This window comes from Podarcis vaucheri (assembly GCF_965113315.1).
Source record: "Podarcis vaucheri genome assembly, chromosome: 2".
NCBI classification, from domain to species: Eukaryota; Metazoa; Chordata; class Lepidosauria; order Squamata; family Lacertidae; genus Podarcis; species Podarcis vaucheri.
In genome coordinates, this window is record NC_138760.1 from 80918501 (window position 1) to 80934794 (window position 16294).

At 41.6% G+C, this 16294-nt stretch overlaps 1 protein-coding gene and 1 long non-coding RNA gene across 4 annotated transcripts in view; one reads left to right on the forward strand and one right to left on the reverse strand.

Annotated features, from left to right (window-relative positions):
- The window catches only part of LOC309526076, a 29087-nt gene that overhangs the window by 3011 nt on the left and 9782 nt on the right, over window positions 1-16294 (forward strand). Inside the window, exon 2 of the long non-coding RNA XR_014216636.1 lies at window positions 12716-12867. This is a non-coding gene — a long non-coding RNA (uncharacterized lncRNA). The remainder of the gene's footprint in view (window positions 1-12715; window positions 12868-16294) is intronic.
- The window catches only part of SFMBT1 (Scm like with four mbt domains 1), a 77935-nt gene continuing 63312 nt past the window's right edge, over window positions 1672-16294 (reverse strand). For all 3 annotated transcript variants that reach the window (XM_082211900.1, XM_082211899.1, XM_082211901.1), the window contains exons 15-21: window positions 14685-14824; window positions 12217-12326; window positions 11596-11771; window positions 10551-10729; window positions 10167-10412; window positions 6822-6950; window positions 1672-6591 (exon numbers count right to left, since the gene is read on the reverse strand). In XM_082211900.1, the coding sequence (XP_082068026.1) occupies window positions 6451-6591; window positions 6822-6950; window positions 10167-10412; window positions 10551-10729; window positions 11596-11771; window positions 12217-12326; window positions 14685-14824 (1121 nt within the window). In that variant the 3' untranslated portion in view covers window positions 1672-6450. The remainder of the gene's footprint in view (window positions 6592-6821; window positions 6951-10166; window positions 10413-10550; window positions 10730-11595; window positions 11772-12216; window positions 12327-14684; window positions 14825-16294) is intronic.

Consider the following 16294-nt stretch of genomic DNA (forward strand, 5'->3'; position numbering starts at 1 on the left):
CTCTTTTCCTAGCAGCTCACTTTATCAGAACCAGATCAAACCTAATTAAAATAGGTGTCATCTTGAGCTTTCATCACCTTACACTAGCAGTTCTCAGCATGCAATACTGTTGGGAGGGCGATAAGGTGATTGCTGGTAATTATTTTTACATATTTAAACATTAATGCAATAAACGTATTATTTCTAAGATCACTACAAAGTATGGAGTTTGGCCGGAGAAAAAATTGCTTGTAGGTTAATTCTATCTATTCAAGCCTGTCCAGAAATAAGATTCACCTATTGTGTTCAACAGATAAAAGTGTCTAAGAGAACAATGTTAGTTTTGCAGGCCAGAATACAAATTGATTCATATGCCAGCAACACTACCTAATTTGGTTCTGGTGTTACTTTAATGAACTCTTCTCTAGGAACCACCAGGAAAAGAAAAATCAAGTAAGGAGGTTCTGAAATCTACTTCAATATCCCTTTACAAACCGAAGTGGACATGGGAAATGGGTTTTTTTTGCAAGAAGGAGGTCCAAATATAAATGTAACTTAAGATTTCCAACGATTATTCACTTTGTTTAAACTGAAAATATATATGTCTCTGTATTTGTTTTGATAAACCAATAAAACAGTAAAAAAAACATTATTGATATATTGCCTCCACTGACAGAGCCTATATGCTGTTGAACACATGAGAGTTACTACTGGACTCAGTTCCTGTTCATTTCTTAACCGAGGCACTGTTTTGGCCATTGTGGACAACAGGATATTAGACAAGAAAAGCTTTTGTTCTATCCAGCAGCATTCTTACCAGCAGATTTTTCTAGGGAAAACTGTTTGCAAAAGTTCTTTCCTAAGAGGGTCACAGGCAAATAAGCCCAGCGCTAAGAGCATATGATAATGTTTCTTGAACCATAATTGTAGGACACTTGGAAATTCACCTTTGTGCCTATGAACTCTCAAGTGCTTGTTTATGTATCAGTAATGTAATCCAGTTTCCCCTCAATGACACATGTAACATGGAATTCTGAGCACTCAAGCAATACTCAGCTTATTGACACAAAAGTAGACCAGCAGCAATTTAAGTATTTTTTAAAATTTACTTACAATCACTTTAAACGGTCATGAAGTACCACAAAATTATGTACATTCATTTACAGGAAAAAAACAAGCAAAATAATCCATTTAAAATATTTTAACCCTTTAACTGATACATCTATCCAGTAAAGGAGGATCTTCAATAGGCATATTTTATGTGCATATTTCTCCATTTTTGAATTTTACCCTCAGTTCACACATATAATTTATATATATTAAATCAAAGAAAAATACAGCAAGCAGAAGGAACAACACAATATACATCTTTAATTTTTTTTTTAAAAAAAGAAAGAACAAAGCAGGGAAAGTGCATGTTCAATGATTTATTACAACAAAACAGATCTACATACTGTATATGCTGGCAGTACCTGCCCTAGAAGGCTCTTTCAAGAGATTTCTGATTGTCTATAAACACTAACAGAACTGGTTCAGAGGTCAATGGAAAAATCTGTGTGCAGTCCTGTATGAGAGTGGACTGGGTGATTAGGTAACAGCAGCAGAAGCTGACAAACATGAAGCCTCTGTGATATACAGATAGTACTTAAGGTTTCTTAGGAGTTGCAGTTAAAGGAGTATTTTTTTTAAAAAAAATCACTTCAACTCATTACTTGAAGTTCCAAAGTTCTGGTAAATCCAGTTTCCACACTCCTGAAATTTAAGACAACAAGCCAGTGGAACATTTCATTTCATTCTAGAGTCTGGAGGAAGTAATGTGCTGCATTCCATAGTTCAATCTTGATTTTATTCTTTTAAGTAATTTAATCTGGTCAGCAGCAGTGCAATAATTAGGTCGAACTTCTAACAAGCAAGTAACTAATATAAATAACTGCTGTACTTCTAGTGTCTCCAATTTTGATCCTTTTCAAAAAGGAATTCACACTAGCAAGGTTCACTACAGATCTCATCAGCTACTAATCCAGCCTGCAGTGGGTTAGCTTACTGCATACACAGGGATCCAGAGATCTACCCATGAAAGGTGCAGGGCAGAAGACTTCCTTTCTTTCTGCGAAAAAAATGGGCAGACACACCTGTAATGGTAGCATCTGCTTGGAGCATCTTTTTTTCTATTATTCTATTACTTCCCCCTTCAGCACATCATACCCCAATTCTGCAGCATTCCTAGTACCTTTTCAATGGGGCTCCTCTGGAGAGAAGAGGGGTGGGAAAGTTACTCCCACCTACCCGCTTTTGGGTTTGGATCTATGGTTTATATAATGGATTATATAACAAGCTTTTAAAATTGCATGCTCAAACCCCATTCTAGCCTCATGGTTAAAAGGCTACCTTTGACAACAAAGTTCATATATGAATGATTTAGGGAAAGTTAATACCAGCGTGAGTTCTCAGCACACAGTCAAATTTACACTCATGAGGTTTTCAGGCAAGTCCCTTTGTGCTTAGCAAATCTTGGTGTTTCAGATACTACTTTCACAGTAGACAAAATCTTAGGCAAAACTGAAAATCACAACAAAAGCCTTATTTAAAACATTGTTTTACTTTTGGCAACACTCCGGTATGAATTCATAAAGCTTCACAATGTGTGCAGAAAGAAAGCGGCTGATGTGAAGATGTGCACTGCCTAGGTAATCTGGCATGCAAAATTCTCCAACAAGACAAATTTTTGAGCTGATTAGGCTTTGGCTAGTAATACGTAAAAAGTATCTGCAAATCAGACAAAAAGTGTGTGCTCATTTCACTCAAGGGTAGAGTCATCCAATGAGAATGGAGGAGGGGGAAGAGAAGGGTCTCTGGCAGCAGCACTGCCAGATGCCAAGCCCTGCTGGTCACACTAGAATCAGATGCTCCAGGACCATACTGCATCCAAGGGGTGTGTTGGGAGAACAGGAGAACCTTGGATCCTGATCCATCCCGTTTCCCCCTGATGCTGAAGCACCAACGGTAGAGGGGCAAAGATGCCAGTCCTACTTGTGGCAGCTGGTAGAGGGGTTCCGAATGCTGACTTCCTTCTTAGCCTGTAGATAGGGAGGCCTGCAAAATCCTTAGCTCCTGGTATTGTACCCTAATTGACACACTGCTATAGATTTAGTATTCAACTTATTCTACCTTACTGTAAAGCATTCGTGGCTAACCTCTGTGTCCAGGTGTCTCACCAGCTCCATCAAGGCAATTTTATGGCAGTGGCAGAAAAAAGGGAAACATTTATAAATTAGACACATTGATGGAATGGCTGTAGAGGTTTGAGAGTTTGCCCTTTGTGCTTGCATGCAGATTTGTGCAAGACAGCATGGGGTGGCCACACCCAGCATAGGCATGCTAGCTAGATCAAGGGTAGCTAAAAACCCACCTCTGGTTAGTCCTTTCAGAGGTGGGTTTGTGAAAGGACTAACAAGGTTTCCATTATCTTAACAGGATTGGCAGTTGCATGGCAGGTACATAAATTTTAAAGCACTGTCATTCCCCACCCTAACCCTTGTCTCTTTCAGAGTCTGGAATAAGCCCTTCATGGCACAGGCTTCCCACCTCCTTTCAAGTTTCTAGCATTATAGAAGTGGTAGCTATGCCAAGTAAAATTAGACCAGAACTTTCTCAACTATCTCATGTTTTATTAGATAGCTGTGCCAGTTAACAGGATGCACCTTAGAACCTTTGAGTGTAAACCAAAATTATGTACTGAATTTCTTTTGACAATAGATTTATAAGCTGCTGTTTCCCACCCCCAAAAGCCAATCAAGTGGAAAACCTATGTTGTTTAATAAGAGTACCTATAATAAATTTATTTTCATGTAGTCATTGTAAAGCAACTAGCCCCCAGAGATCTAACAATTATGTTTATCTTTTCTCACTGTCTGCTTTGGACACATGTACTTTATCCTAGTAAGAATGTCATTAGCATAGTTAAAATACACAATGTTATCTAACTTTTCAGACTCTCTCCCACTCTACTACAGTAGCACAAGAAGCTTTTGAAGTTTTAACAGCATTAAGTCAGATAAGCTTCCAATTGAACTGATTTGGGCAGTAAATGGAAAGAAATGAAGGATTTGTAGATGAGGTTACATTTCCCTGAAGTTGGAAAATATTCCAGGGCTACTTATGGGGTGAATGCTTTACAGACGGCTTCAAATTCAGCCCACAAGATATGCTTGAATTGGCTCAAGAAATGAAGTATACAACTACTCATGTGTTGCATAGAAATGACTTAAAGTAACAAACAATGGAAAGCATCTCTCTTTCTGACAGCCCCTAAATGGATCCCACTGGGATCAAACACCTAAAGTAGGGCAGAAATATTAGCTTATAAATATATCACAGATAGCCAGCACCTACTCCATTGGCTTCTGAAACGTAAGTTGGCTTATTTACAGCAATGCATGGAGTATGAAAGTTTTACTTTAAAAACTCTGAAAATCTCAAGACATACAAGATTTGTACATATGCCATTCTTTTGATTTTTGATTCCCCCCCCAGAAGGTACTCAATAGTTACCTTTTTAATAAAGCAAAAGATGCACTGAAGCTGGATAATGAAAAAACCTGGATCCACCCCACCCGCCCAGTGCCAGAGAGAGGCATTCAAACCAACACATACAAGTGCATTTCTCATAAATAAATGGACCAGTTGAATAGCACTCATTTCAATATATAAATGTAATTGCAAACTTGGTCCGTATGCTCATTTACACAGCATTTAATGTACTAAACCTACTTTGGTTGAAACCTGAAGTATGAAAGCTCTGAGTAATCATTCACTGCATCCATACTCTTATCTAGGGTCTCATAAAGCTAGGAAGGTTATTCGTTTCTTTTAAGACACCATACAACCCTCTTCCTAAACAGCACTCATATATATCCTGGAACGTGACTCTGCAGGAAGACAATGTTTCAAACTGTGAAGATCAAAAAGATCCAGTGACGCGGATATACTTCAAATTTAACAGATACATATAATGGGTGCAGAAGCCCATTTGGTGCATGGCTGGATCTCAACGAAGCTGGATTCACTCTGCAGAAATCAAAACCTGTAATTGTTCAGCAATGTGCACCAACAGTTAGTTGTTGCAGTTGTGGGAAGTTGCTGTATAGATAAGCATTAGCTAGCACACTATTAAGTTGACCATAGTTGAATTGCCTCTACATAAACCCACAAAGTTATTTAGAGAACTATGGACCCCATCTCTTAAGGTGTACACACAGTACAGGCTGCATGAACTGTCCAACAAAAAGGACATCACAAATCATTTCTGTTATATACTTAAGATAGAAGAGGGAAGACGACATTTCACCCATGCATTTACAAAACCACTACAATTTTCTGGAGAAACCCTTTAAACATTGGAGAATTGATAGGAGCTCAACATTTCTGTCCGTTCTTCCTCTACAGATACAAGGTCAATTTCCAAAAACAAATGAGAATACGAGAAGACTTAATCCCAATCTCATACCATGCAATATTCTAGTAAATATTTTCAAAAAGAGAAATTATACTAAAGTGTCAATATTTCTGTGCAGCTTTCAGTAAAAAATAAAAAGTAATAAAAAATTAGGTTGCAGCTTATCTGTAAAGCAGAGCCATATGTTAACATTCAAACTTCCTGTTCTACAATTCCTAAAACTTGTCCTCTCTGTGCCTTGACCAGCAGCATGGCAGGCAGAAATTCTGTCAGGCACAAACTTCACCACCACTCCCTTCCATGACAAACAGCTCTAACTTTTTAAATCTGTGACTTTCAGATAACTTTTGGAGGCCCAGGACCTATGTCAGGTGAAAAAATGTTGGCATTCCTATTTTGACTGCAGAAAAGCACATGTTGCATAGCCATATATGACCTTCCCCGAAAAATGTAATTCCCTCATAGCTTTTTTCCCCAGGCTGCAGAGGTAGAAAGCAAGTTCCAAAATAAAAATCACAAACAAAAAACGTCTGGCTGCACTTCAGTTTTCAAGCTTTTGGCCACACCACTTATCTTGGCAATCAGCGATATTAATGTTTAAAAAATTATGTTTAAGACAAAGAAAATGAAGTAGTTCTGCAAATGGCAAGGAGATTTCCATCAATCGGCATTCCCTTCCATGTGCTGCCAAGTCTGTCCATTTCAGACCAGAACTACAGGAAATTTTTCTCCCCTTAGAGGAGAGATTACAACCACCTTTATTCATCAAAAAAGTCCTGATGTACAGAACAAGCGACTACTACATTCTTAAGCCAATAGACAGCTGTGAAAATAGCTGGGATTGCATTAATGTTTTGCTCCAAGTATTTTTCCCCCTCCCCTCAAAGTGCAAGACTGCAAATGCCAGTTTATAAGCAGTTTCCGTCTGACCTTCCTTGCCTCACCCTGTTGAAGGAAGAGTAGGATGCTGCAGTTGTGCTTTAAAAATTCATTTTCCAACTTATCACCCCCTCCCTTTAGTTAGCAAACTGTTGGTAGAAGGCAAATTTAACCCTTTCAATGTGATGGCAAAGTTTAATGGCTGGGCCAAGTTTCAAGTCCATACACTCCTGAACAGTGGGAAGAGTTAGCAGGAGAAGCGCCTGTCCATCTATTTCCTGTTGAGAGACAGAGAGAGAACAGGGTTCAGAACCGATGCAAAAAATGCCATTAAGGTGCATTAAATGGTCTGATTGAAAGCTAACAAATCAAATGGGAATACATTCCTCGACAAAGTATAAGGATGCAAAAAAGCCAAACTATTTGCAATGCTAGAAAGTTATTGAGACAAAGACTAGAGATTTCATGTGCTCAGTTAACAATTGCCAACAGTAAAACAATAGAATACCTGATCCAGAAATATTCTAGCTAATGGGGCACAGTCTGTAGATTTGAGGAACCGCACAACATCAGCTACACTCCACTCCAGAGGGTTGCTGTCCAGCTGCAGCTTTTCTCCAACGTCTATCTTTATTTCCTGTCCCAAAACAAAGCAAAAATATTACATTTGCCCTGATCAAGCATATTTACTCTTTTCGTATATTCCCACCAATTCCTCCCGAGTTATCTCCTGAAAAGAGCCACAGATCATGACATTTTGGATTCTCGGTTTTAGGGATTTTCTGTGTGTGCTGATCAAATTTAATTCATAAGGTGTGAACCATGTACGCATGAACAGAATCCACAAACCATTCTCTCTCTCTGCCCCACCCCCAAGTTGTACATTCTTGATACTGTAGCAAAAAAATGTTGACAGGGCAGCACTTGGAGGGGAAATCCCCAAATGCCAGCAACTAGATGAGATCTATACATGGAGCTTCTAGCAAGAACAGGTGGGATGTGTATACAGTCATACCTCAGAAGTCGAATGCCTTGTGACTCGAATGTTTTGGCTCTCAAATGCCGCAAACCTGGAAGTATGTTCCAGTTTGCAAACATTCTTTGGAACCCGAACATCTGATGCGGCTTCCGACTTGCTGCAGGAGTGCCTTGGTTTCCAAACGTTTTGGAAGTCAAACGGACTTCCGGAACGGATTCCGTTCAACTTCCGAGGTACAACTGTCTATTTTTAATAATAATAATAATATGATAATAATAATTTATTACCCCACCCATCTGGCTGGATTTCCTCACCCTAATCACTGCAGTGTTCGGGAAGAAGTAGACTCCACCGTGGGAGCAGGGCCGGGGCGGGAGAGTGCAAGAGTTCTGTCTGGTCAAGTTGAGTGGGATCAATTCCAATCTTGTTACCTCCGAGGATGTGGACAGGCTGCTTGGACGAGTGAAACCAACCACCTGTCTCCTGGATCCTTGCCCATCCTGGCTAATAAAAGCAAGCCGGGAAGGGCTGGGCGATGGGCTTCGTGGGGTGGTGAATGCTTCCCTCTCTGAGGGAGCCTTCCCAGACCCGCTGAAAGAGGCGATTATTAAACCGCTTCTTAAAAAACCATCTTTAGATGCGGCCACGATGGCCAACTATCGCCCAGTCTCAAATCTTCCATTCCTGGGCAAGGTGATTGAGCGAGCGGTTGCCGAACAACTCCAGGCACGCCTGGAAGAAGCGGACCATTTGGATCCCTTTCAGTCGGGATTCAGGCCTCATCATGGGACTGAAACTGCCTTGGTCGCACTGGTTGATGATCTCCGGCGGGCTAGGGACAAAGGTGAGATCTGTTTCCTAGTTCTGCTGGATCTCTCAGCGGCGTTCGATACCATCGACCATAGCATCCTTCTGGACCGTCTTGAGGGGCTGGGAGCTGGGGGCACTGTTATACAGTGGTTCCGCTCCTTCCTCCTGGGCCGTGTTCAGAAAGTGGTGGTGGGGGATGAGTGTTCAGACCCCTGGGCTCTCACTTGTGGGGTGCCTCAGGGTTCTGTCCTCTCCCCCATGCTTTTCAACATCTACATGCGGCCGCTGGGAGAGATCATCAGGAGGTTTGGGCTGGGTGTTCATCAGTATGCGGATGATACCCAGCTCTACCTCTCTTTTAAATCAGAACCAGTGAAGGCGGTGAAGGTCCTGTGTGAGTGTCTGGAGGCGGTTGGAGGATGGATGGCAGCTAACAGATTGAGGTTGAATCCTGACAAGACAGAAGTACTGTTTTTGGGGGACAGGAGGCGGGCAGGTGTGGAGGATTCCCTGGTCCTGAATGGGGTAACTGTGCCCCTGAAGGACCAGGTGCGCAGCCTGGGAGTCATTTTGGACTCACAGCTGTCCATGGAGGCACAGGTCAAATCTGTGTCCAGGGCAGCTGTTTACCAGCTCCATCTGGTACGTAGGCTGAGACCCTATCTGCCTGCGGACTGTCTCGCCAGAGTGGTGCATGCTCTGGTTATCTCCCGCTTGGACTACTGCAATGCACTCTACGTGGGGCTACCTTTGAAGGTGACTCGGAAACTACAACTAATCCAGAATGCGGCAGCTAGACTGGTGACTGGGAGCGGCCGCCGAGACCATATAACACCGGTCTTGAAAGACCTGCATTGGCTCCCAGTACGTTTCCGAGCACAATTCAAAGTGTTGGTGACCTTTAAAGTGTTGCTGACCTTTAAAGCCCTAAACGGCCTCGGTCCAGTATACCTGAAGGAGCGTCTCCACCCCCATCATTCTGCCCGGACGCTGAGGTCCAGCGCCGAGGGCCTTCTGGCGGTTCCCTCATTGCGAGAAGCAAAGCTACAGGGAACCAGGCAGAGGGCCTTCTCGGTAGTGGCGCCCGCCCTGTGGAACACCCTTCCAGCAGATGTCAAGGCGATAAACAACTACCTGACATTCAGGAGACATCTTAAGGCAGCCCTGTTCAGGGAAGTTTTTAACGTGTGATATTTTATTGTATTTTTGGTTTTTATGGAAGCTGCCCAGAGTGGCTGGGGAGGCCCAGCCAGATGGGCGGGGTATAAATAATAAATTATTATTATTATTATTGTGGTGAGTTAGGTATGCAATAGGTTGCAATAAGTGCAAATTATATGCAAGTTTATATGCTAAATTATACAATAGGTTAAATTGTGTATATGCATTTAACTGATTGTTGCTATTTCAGTAGAGAGTTCATGCTCTGGATGTGTGATATACCAGTAAGGAGATTTTGAGTCTTCCCTAGTGTCCTGGGACGGAAATTTCTACTGATGCAACTTCCTTCCCCAGGGCAGCAAGAGAAGGGGTAAACCTATCATCCCTGCACTCTCCCAATCTATATTCTGGAATTGTTATTTAAATAACAAGTATCAGAAATGTATATCATTAGAATGCAGGGAAATGGATTATTTTGCTTCTAAAGAAAACCTCAAAACTGCTCTTAATAATCCTTCCTTAACAGGGTCTGTTTCTTCTTTGCTAGGTCACAAGTTAGTACAAATATTTCCTCACCTGCTTATTGGAGCAATTATTTTGCCCCTTTTGATTTTAGTACTAGGTAGACCTGACAAATACGAGCATTTATTTCCATTTAATAACAAACGGGGGGGGGGGGGGGAAGGCCTCAGCCTTCAAGGCTCATCATTAGATGGCTTAATGACCTTGGGTTGCATCCAGCTCAACCTTCCCTTCCTCTCCTCCCTCTGTGCACATCCCATATCTGCTCTGGGGATTCCCAGGGATTTAGTTAGAGACAACCCCCGATAAACAAAATCTCTCTTTCTGAACGCTAGATGCTCGCTGCTAAGGTATTCTCTAAGAATTTTTTCCAAGACCTACCTTTGGTGAAGGAGGTTTATTTTCATCATCTGAGAAAGAAAAGGCGCGTAGTTTCCTTTTCCGTTTGTCCCGGTCCTGAGCTCCAAAATGGGATCGCTCGCTCTGTGTGGGGGAGGATGACCGCGATTTCTTTTCTGACACTTCAGACTCTTCAAGCAGTTCCTCCTGGTGCTCAGAGGTGCTGTCTTCCGTAAGGGACTCTTCATCTATGTCATCCTGATCATCATCCTCTTCACCTCCACTGCCCTGAAATGGTATGGAAAGGAGACGGGGAGACTCAGAGGTAAACAGTGAAGACTGTGTGTAGCAAAATACCAAAAAAGCCATTTATCTAATACCTATGGAACACAGAGTGCATTAAATAAATTGTATGCGTTATCATACCTGGGGTGAGCCAGCAGGTGTGTTATCTACAGAGGTAGAAGAGCGTTTCTTCTTATGAACAAAGAAGTTTTTCCGTTTCTTTCTTTTCCTGCTTGCCTTCTTCATGCTTGTCTCTGTGTTGCTGTGGATACCTGGTGGACGGCCAATCCTTTTGTTTCTTCGCTTCCCATAATAATGGGCTATGAGAAATTAATAGAAAAAGGATTCTTACTGTGAAATGTCAGGATGATTCATCTTTTGCTAGCCCTACATGTATCAAGAGTGCCTCTAAAATCTCCTTTTATCACCATGTTTTATTTATGATATTTATGCACCACCAACAGGGGATAAATGATGTCCATCCATATGACCTATTGTTGCTGTTTGATACCTATGGGTATGTGCCTTAGAAGAAAGATGACATATTCTGCGGTACATAAATTAAACTTGTACTGGCTACTGGAATCTAGTAACCCAACAAACAGCCCAGTGATTCAAAGGGTTGGAGTGGCAACAATTTTGCACATCAAACTGCTCTACAACCATCAAGGGTCTAGTTTCTCAACATATTAAGTGGTGACCAACCTGCAAATGAATCCCGCCCAACACACACATAAAAATATATCAGCATTGCTTCCCATGGGGCTGTCAATAGCTTCCCAGAGGGTAGCTTAGTTTTAATTTCAAATCCCACATGGCTCCTCCAAATAAAGATAGAAAGGTCAGGAAAGGGGATGTAATAGGTAGGTTTGTCCTGAGACCAATAGGAACCCCAGTACAATCACAGGTTGGGTTTACTAATACAGCATGAGTTTTCTGCACTGCTAAACTATCTGTAGAAGGACTCAATGGACACTTTTTGACCCAGGGCAAGATGAAATGTTGATGATATGGTCACAGTACAGTGGTGCTTTGAGCATATATAACTGAGATGAGCATGAACAGCAGCTTTAAGGAAATTGCATTTACTGGAAGTTGTGCTTTGCAGCCACTGACCTACACTGTAGAATAGCGCAGTAGTGAATCAGAAAATTCCCTTGTAGGGCCAACCACCACAATTACTCACTGTATTTGGTTTTTGTCAGAACAGAGCAGTTCTCTGAACACTTGTCTAGCACCATTTGGGGGCCAAAGAGATTTGGACAACATTCAAGTTTGATACAGGTCTGCCTGCAGAACTCTGCGACTCGATCAGCTGTTCTTACAACTTCCACTGTGGCACGGTAGCTCTTTCCTTTATACCTGAAGCAAGGAGGAAAACAACAACAACATGTGATTTGATCGTCATTTTTACAAAGACAATATTCTGGATGCCATGGAATTTTTTATGTTTACAGACAACATTTTAGGGTGAGGAAATGTTGTGCATCACCATTCTCAAACCAAGACACATTCCTACTGTACTGGTTATGGTGCCTGGGCCAAATGCTACTATAGGAGCATCTCAAACACCAAAGGGTCCTAGAACACGGCTGCATGTATTCCACCAGGGAGAAAAGACAAACTTCCTCCTTTACAGAGCAGTGGTCACATTCATTAGAGTCATGACAGCCAGGTAAGGGTGTTTGGGAATGTAAGGCAGCTCATGGTGTTAGCATTACAAAGGCCGAGAAATCCTTCCTTGGCAATGTCTAATTTGGCCTAAGAGCAAAGGACCAACCCACACTACAGAACAGAGTCCATTTACTTTGCTTTCAGGGTCTCTCCGTATCCATGCCATGCAGCTTCCTCATCCAGCTGTATTTCTCTAAGGACACGGCTAGGTTTATAGGCAGCATTGATCAGCAAAGAAAGAACCTGAAAATGGAAATGAGGAGAGAGTGTTATGGAAGCAGTAGGCAAGTAAATTTCTTTTAACGTGTTAATATGACTTAGTAGATTAGTTCTATTCATCTTAGCAACTTGAGAGACTGAGCATTAAACTAAAATGTATCAGCATAATACGTTTAGAAAGGACAGTACCTGTGAACCAAAAACAGACAAGTAAGGATTTATCTGACTGCCTAGGATCCCCAATTCAATGTTCAGTATAGCCTATCTTTCCACATTTCCTTCAATGTTGTTCAGGGTAAAGTACTGTTATCTAACAAATGTTGCTACTTTATTTTGTAAAGGTATGCCAAAAATTTGGAGAATACTCCCCCCCTCCGACTTCATTTCTGAGATTATTCATTTTCTCCCTCCAGCTTCCTCCACCTCCCAGTCAAGAAAGAGGATTCTTAAGGAAGGATAGATGGAGAATGGCAGAAGAGACACCACTAACATACCAATCAAAGGGAGCTTGGAATAAGGTTTCATAGCATTCCATTCAGGAGGGGATATTTACTACAGGAAAGAGGTAAAGAGGAGTGCTAGGAAGGTTTATCACAATGCTAAACAAAGTGGAACAATGAGCTAAAAAGCAGGCACTGGAGGAAACAAAAATGGCAGTATCAAGTTTAACACGTTTACGGGGTGGTCTCATTTGAAATAAATGCCCAAGGATACATTAAAAATGAGCCAGATTTTGATCAAATACAAGAGGTTTGATAACGAGCTTTGAGCCAACTTGCTTTCAAAGTAAATATTTATCCTTGCATTCAAATATCTGGAAAAATTATTGAGTGATAATTGCTCCATTCAATTTATTCCGAGAAGACAGCCATGTAAGAAACATGCATCAATTTAATGAGCAAATAACCCAGAATAGTGAAGCACCCTTATTAAAAAGAAACTCATACAAAAAGGATTTTGCATTCTTAGACCATGGATACTGCACAGTATCTGACAAAGCTGCCGCTACTAAGAATAACCCATGGCGTTTAACATGCAGCAGAGACCCCCAGAGGCAACTCCTATAATCTAGAATGTTCTCAAAGGACTATAGATTTGTCACAGCAGATCAAATGACTGACTCATCAACTCTAATATTCTGTCGTGGACAGTTTCTACTGCTGCTTAGTGACAGGTGTATATTCTCTTCTCCATAATGCCACTTAGGCATTTCTGTAATACAACAAAAAATACAGAGCCCTACAGATATCTAACTTGCCCTAAAGCCTTTTCATTTGTCACCGGATGTCCATTCTTGCCTTTCCACTTCAAAAATGCACTCAAGGCAGGGAACATAATACATTAAAAACAAATAGCTTAAAAAAAGTAAAACACAATGAATTAGACCAGGGGTAGTCAACCTTTTTATACCCACCGCCCACTAATGCATCTTTCTTGATGGTCAAATTTCCTTACCGCCCACCAGTGCTCAATGGAAGGAGGATTCAGCTTGTGCCATAGAACCTGCTACCGCCCACCTAGGATCCTGAAACGCCCACTAGTGGGCTGTAGGGACCAGGTTGATAACACCTGAATTAGACTGTGAAGAACCATGAGTAAAAAACGAACTCTACACCCTACAAGAATGGCTTATATTTCTGTTGTTCTATCAGGTACTGCCTTCCAATCAGAAGGAGAAGTTAGTATGTATCTGTCTTTTTGCAGAGGTTTATACCATTATGAGTTTCACCTGTCTTGCTAATGTGAATGGGCCCCTTACAAAAGAACTATAGCATTCTTTGATAGCTGAAAATATCAGAGTGACGCCCTCCAGCTAGCTGGAAGGGACAGAAACTTCTTTGCAGCCAGTTTTTTATGGTGAGTATGGGCTTCTCCTTGCACAACTGGACTCTTGATTCACTAGAATATACCACCATGCCCCATGGGTTCCAGATTACCTTAGACAAAACTGTGCTTTCCAAACTTACCAGGAAGCCTCTGGCATACCATGCAACAACACAAGCTGATCACACCACCATCCCTATGACACAGAAGAAACCATCTTGCTACTCTATAGCTGAATTTGTTTCATGAAATGCAGATTGAGAAATCTGGTTCAGACAAGCCTTCCCCACAGCATGGGTCATTATTTCATGTTTTAATGATTGAGAATTATGAGAACTATGCTGTGCGACTTAATGCTGCCAAACCCACCAATATCTTGATTATGATTTCAACTTTCCAACCTAATACATTATTTTATAGGTCTACACTTTTCCATGCTTACGTTGAATGCTGCATTAAAGTATTCCTAGTCTGCAATGATACAAAGGGTGTGCTTTGACAGAGAAAGGGAATGAATTGTGCCACAAGTATATAGCCATGTTTTCCAGATGCCCTTACCTCTTTAAGAACAAGGACACAGTTTCCTGGTCCCACAGACTGTGGCAGTTCTGCAATTCTACCTTTGTTAAGATATGGCCCTGAGAAGCAGCGATGATTAAAGTAGATCTTTGGACAGCAGTATTTACCATTGGTTACAACTAGAAAAAATAAGAATAATAATCAGAACACTCTGTGCAAACATGTGCTCTAAATACAGTGAAACCTTGGTTCCTGGACGGCTTGGTTGCCGAACAAATCTGCTCCCGAACTCCGCAAACCCAGAAGTGTTCTGGTTTACAAACCTTTTTCGGAAACCGAACATCCGATGTGGCTTCTGTTTGAGTGCAGGAAGCTCCTGCAGCTAATCAGAAGCCGTGCTTTGGTTTTCAAATGGTTTCGGGAGTTGAATGGACTCCCGGAATGAATTAAGTTTGAGAACCAAGGTACCACTGTACTAGCATTTAGAAAGAATTTAAACTATAGAAATTAAACCAATAAATACAGGGCCCCATCCAACACTGCAGCTCCTTTGGTGCAACACACTTCCATGCATACAACTGCTCTCCCTCTCCTGTCCCCTCTGATCTCTGTGTGCCTGTAAAATCAACTCAGGGGAGGGGGCTTGAAGGACCCTCTGTGTAGATGTTTTCTGGAAGAGCCTGGGCAGAGGAGAGGGAAAGAGAAGTCCCAATGCACCAGTGGAACTACACACACAAAACTCTGGATACAATCCAGAGTTTCACATATATGCACATTTATTTTTGACAGCCTCCTGCAACTCACCCAAAGCTGGACCCGAGGGATGAGGGAACTTGCTCAAAATTCAGGGAGCTCATTTGCACAAGGGCTTTTTCGCTAGCACAAAACCCCTTTGAACAGTACACACAGGTTTGGATCTAATTCACTAAAAAGTGGGCCAGAATCAGCTATGTCACAGTGCCACAAAGCCCAATCAAACAGAAAGCAAGGGCTTGTGGCCACTGCCAATACCTGATTTTCTGGGCTCCTCCCTGCCCCAACTCTGTTCTAGTTTATCCCATTCTGCAGTGACTGGGTGCCCTCAGAGGACCCCTTTGAGAAGCTGCTGGGGGAGCAGAGAGAGGGAAAGTCAACTTCTGCCATCCTGTTATGCAGACTTTTTTTGGATACAATTTATTATGTGTTAACGCTGAAGCAAAGTTTATGGTTATTTGCTTTAGCGTGCAAAATAAGTTAGCATCCTCCGTGATGAAAGACAGTTAAAGATATCAATATGCCAATAATCATTTCATTCCAGCTATGCTTGGACTAAGAGCCGCTTTCTCTTAAAGCCCTAATTCCAGGGGTTTATAATTGGCACATATAGAGATTGTATTGTATTGACATAACATCTCTCCATTTAAAAACCAATTAAATCCCAGAATGAGCAGCAGCCACTTCTGCAAAGCTGACATTAGGTAGTACCTCAAACACACATTTTGCTGCATTGCAAGTCATGCAGTAAGATTTTAGAGAGTATTAACTGATTTGTTCAGCAGCAGATGCACTTATTCAACATTCATCCATTCAATAGTTTAACAAATGATTAGATTTCACCATCTGGCACATATGGAATTCTACTGTCAAATGGCCTTTTGTCTATAGAGTTG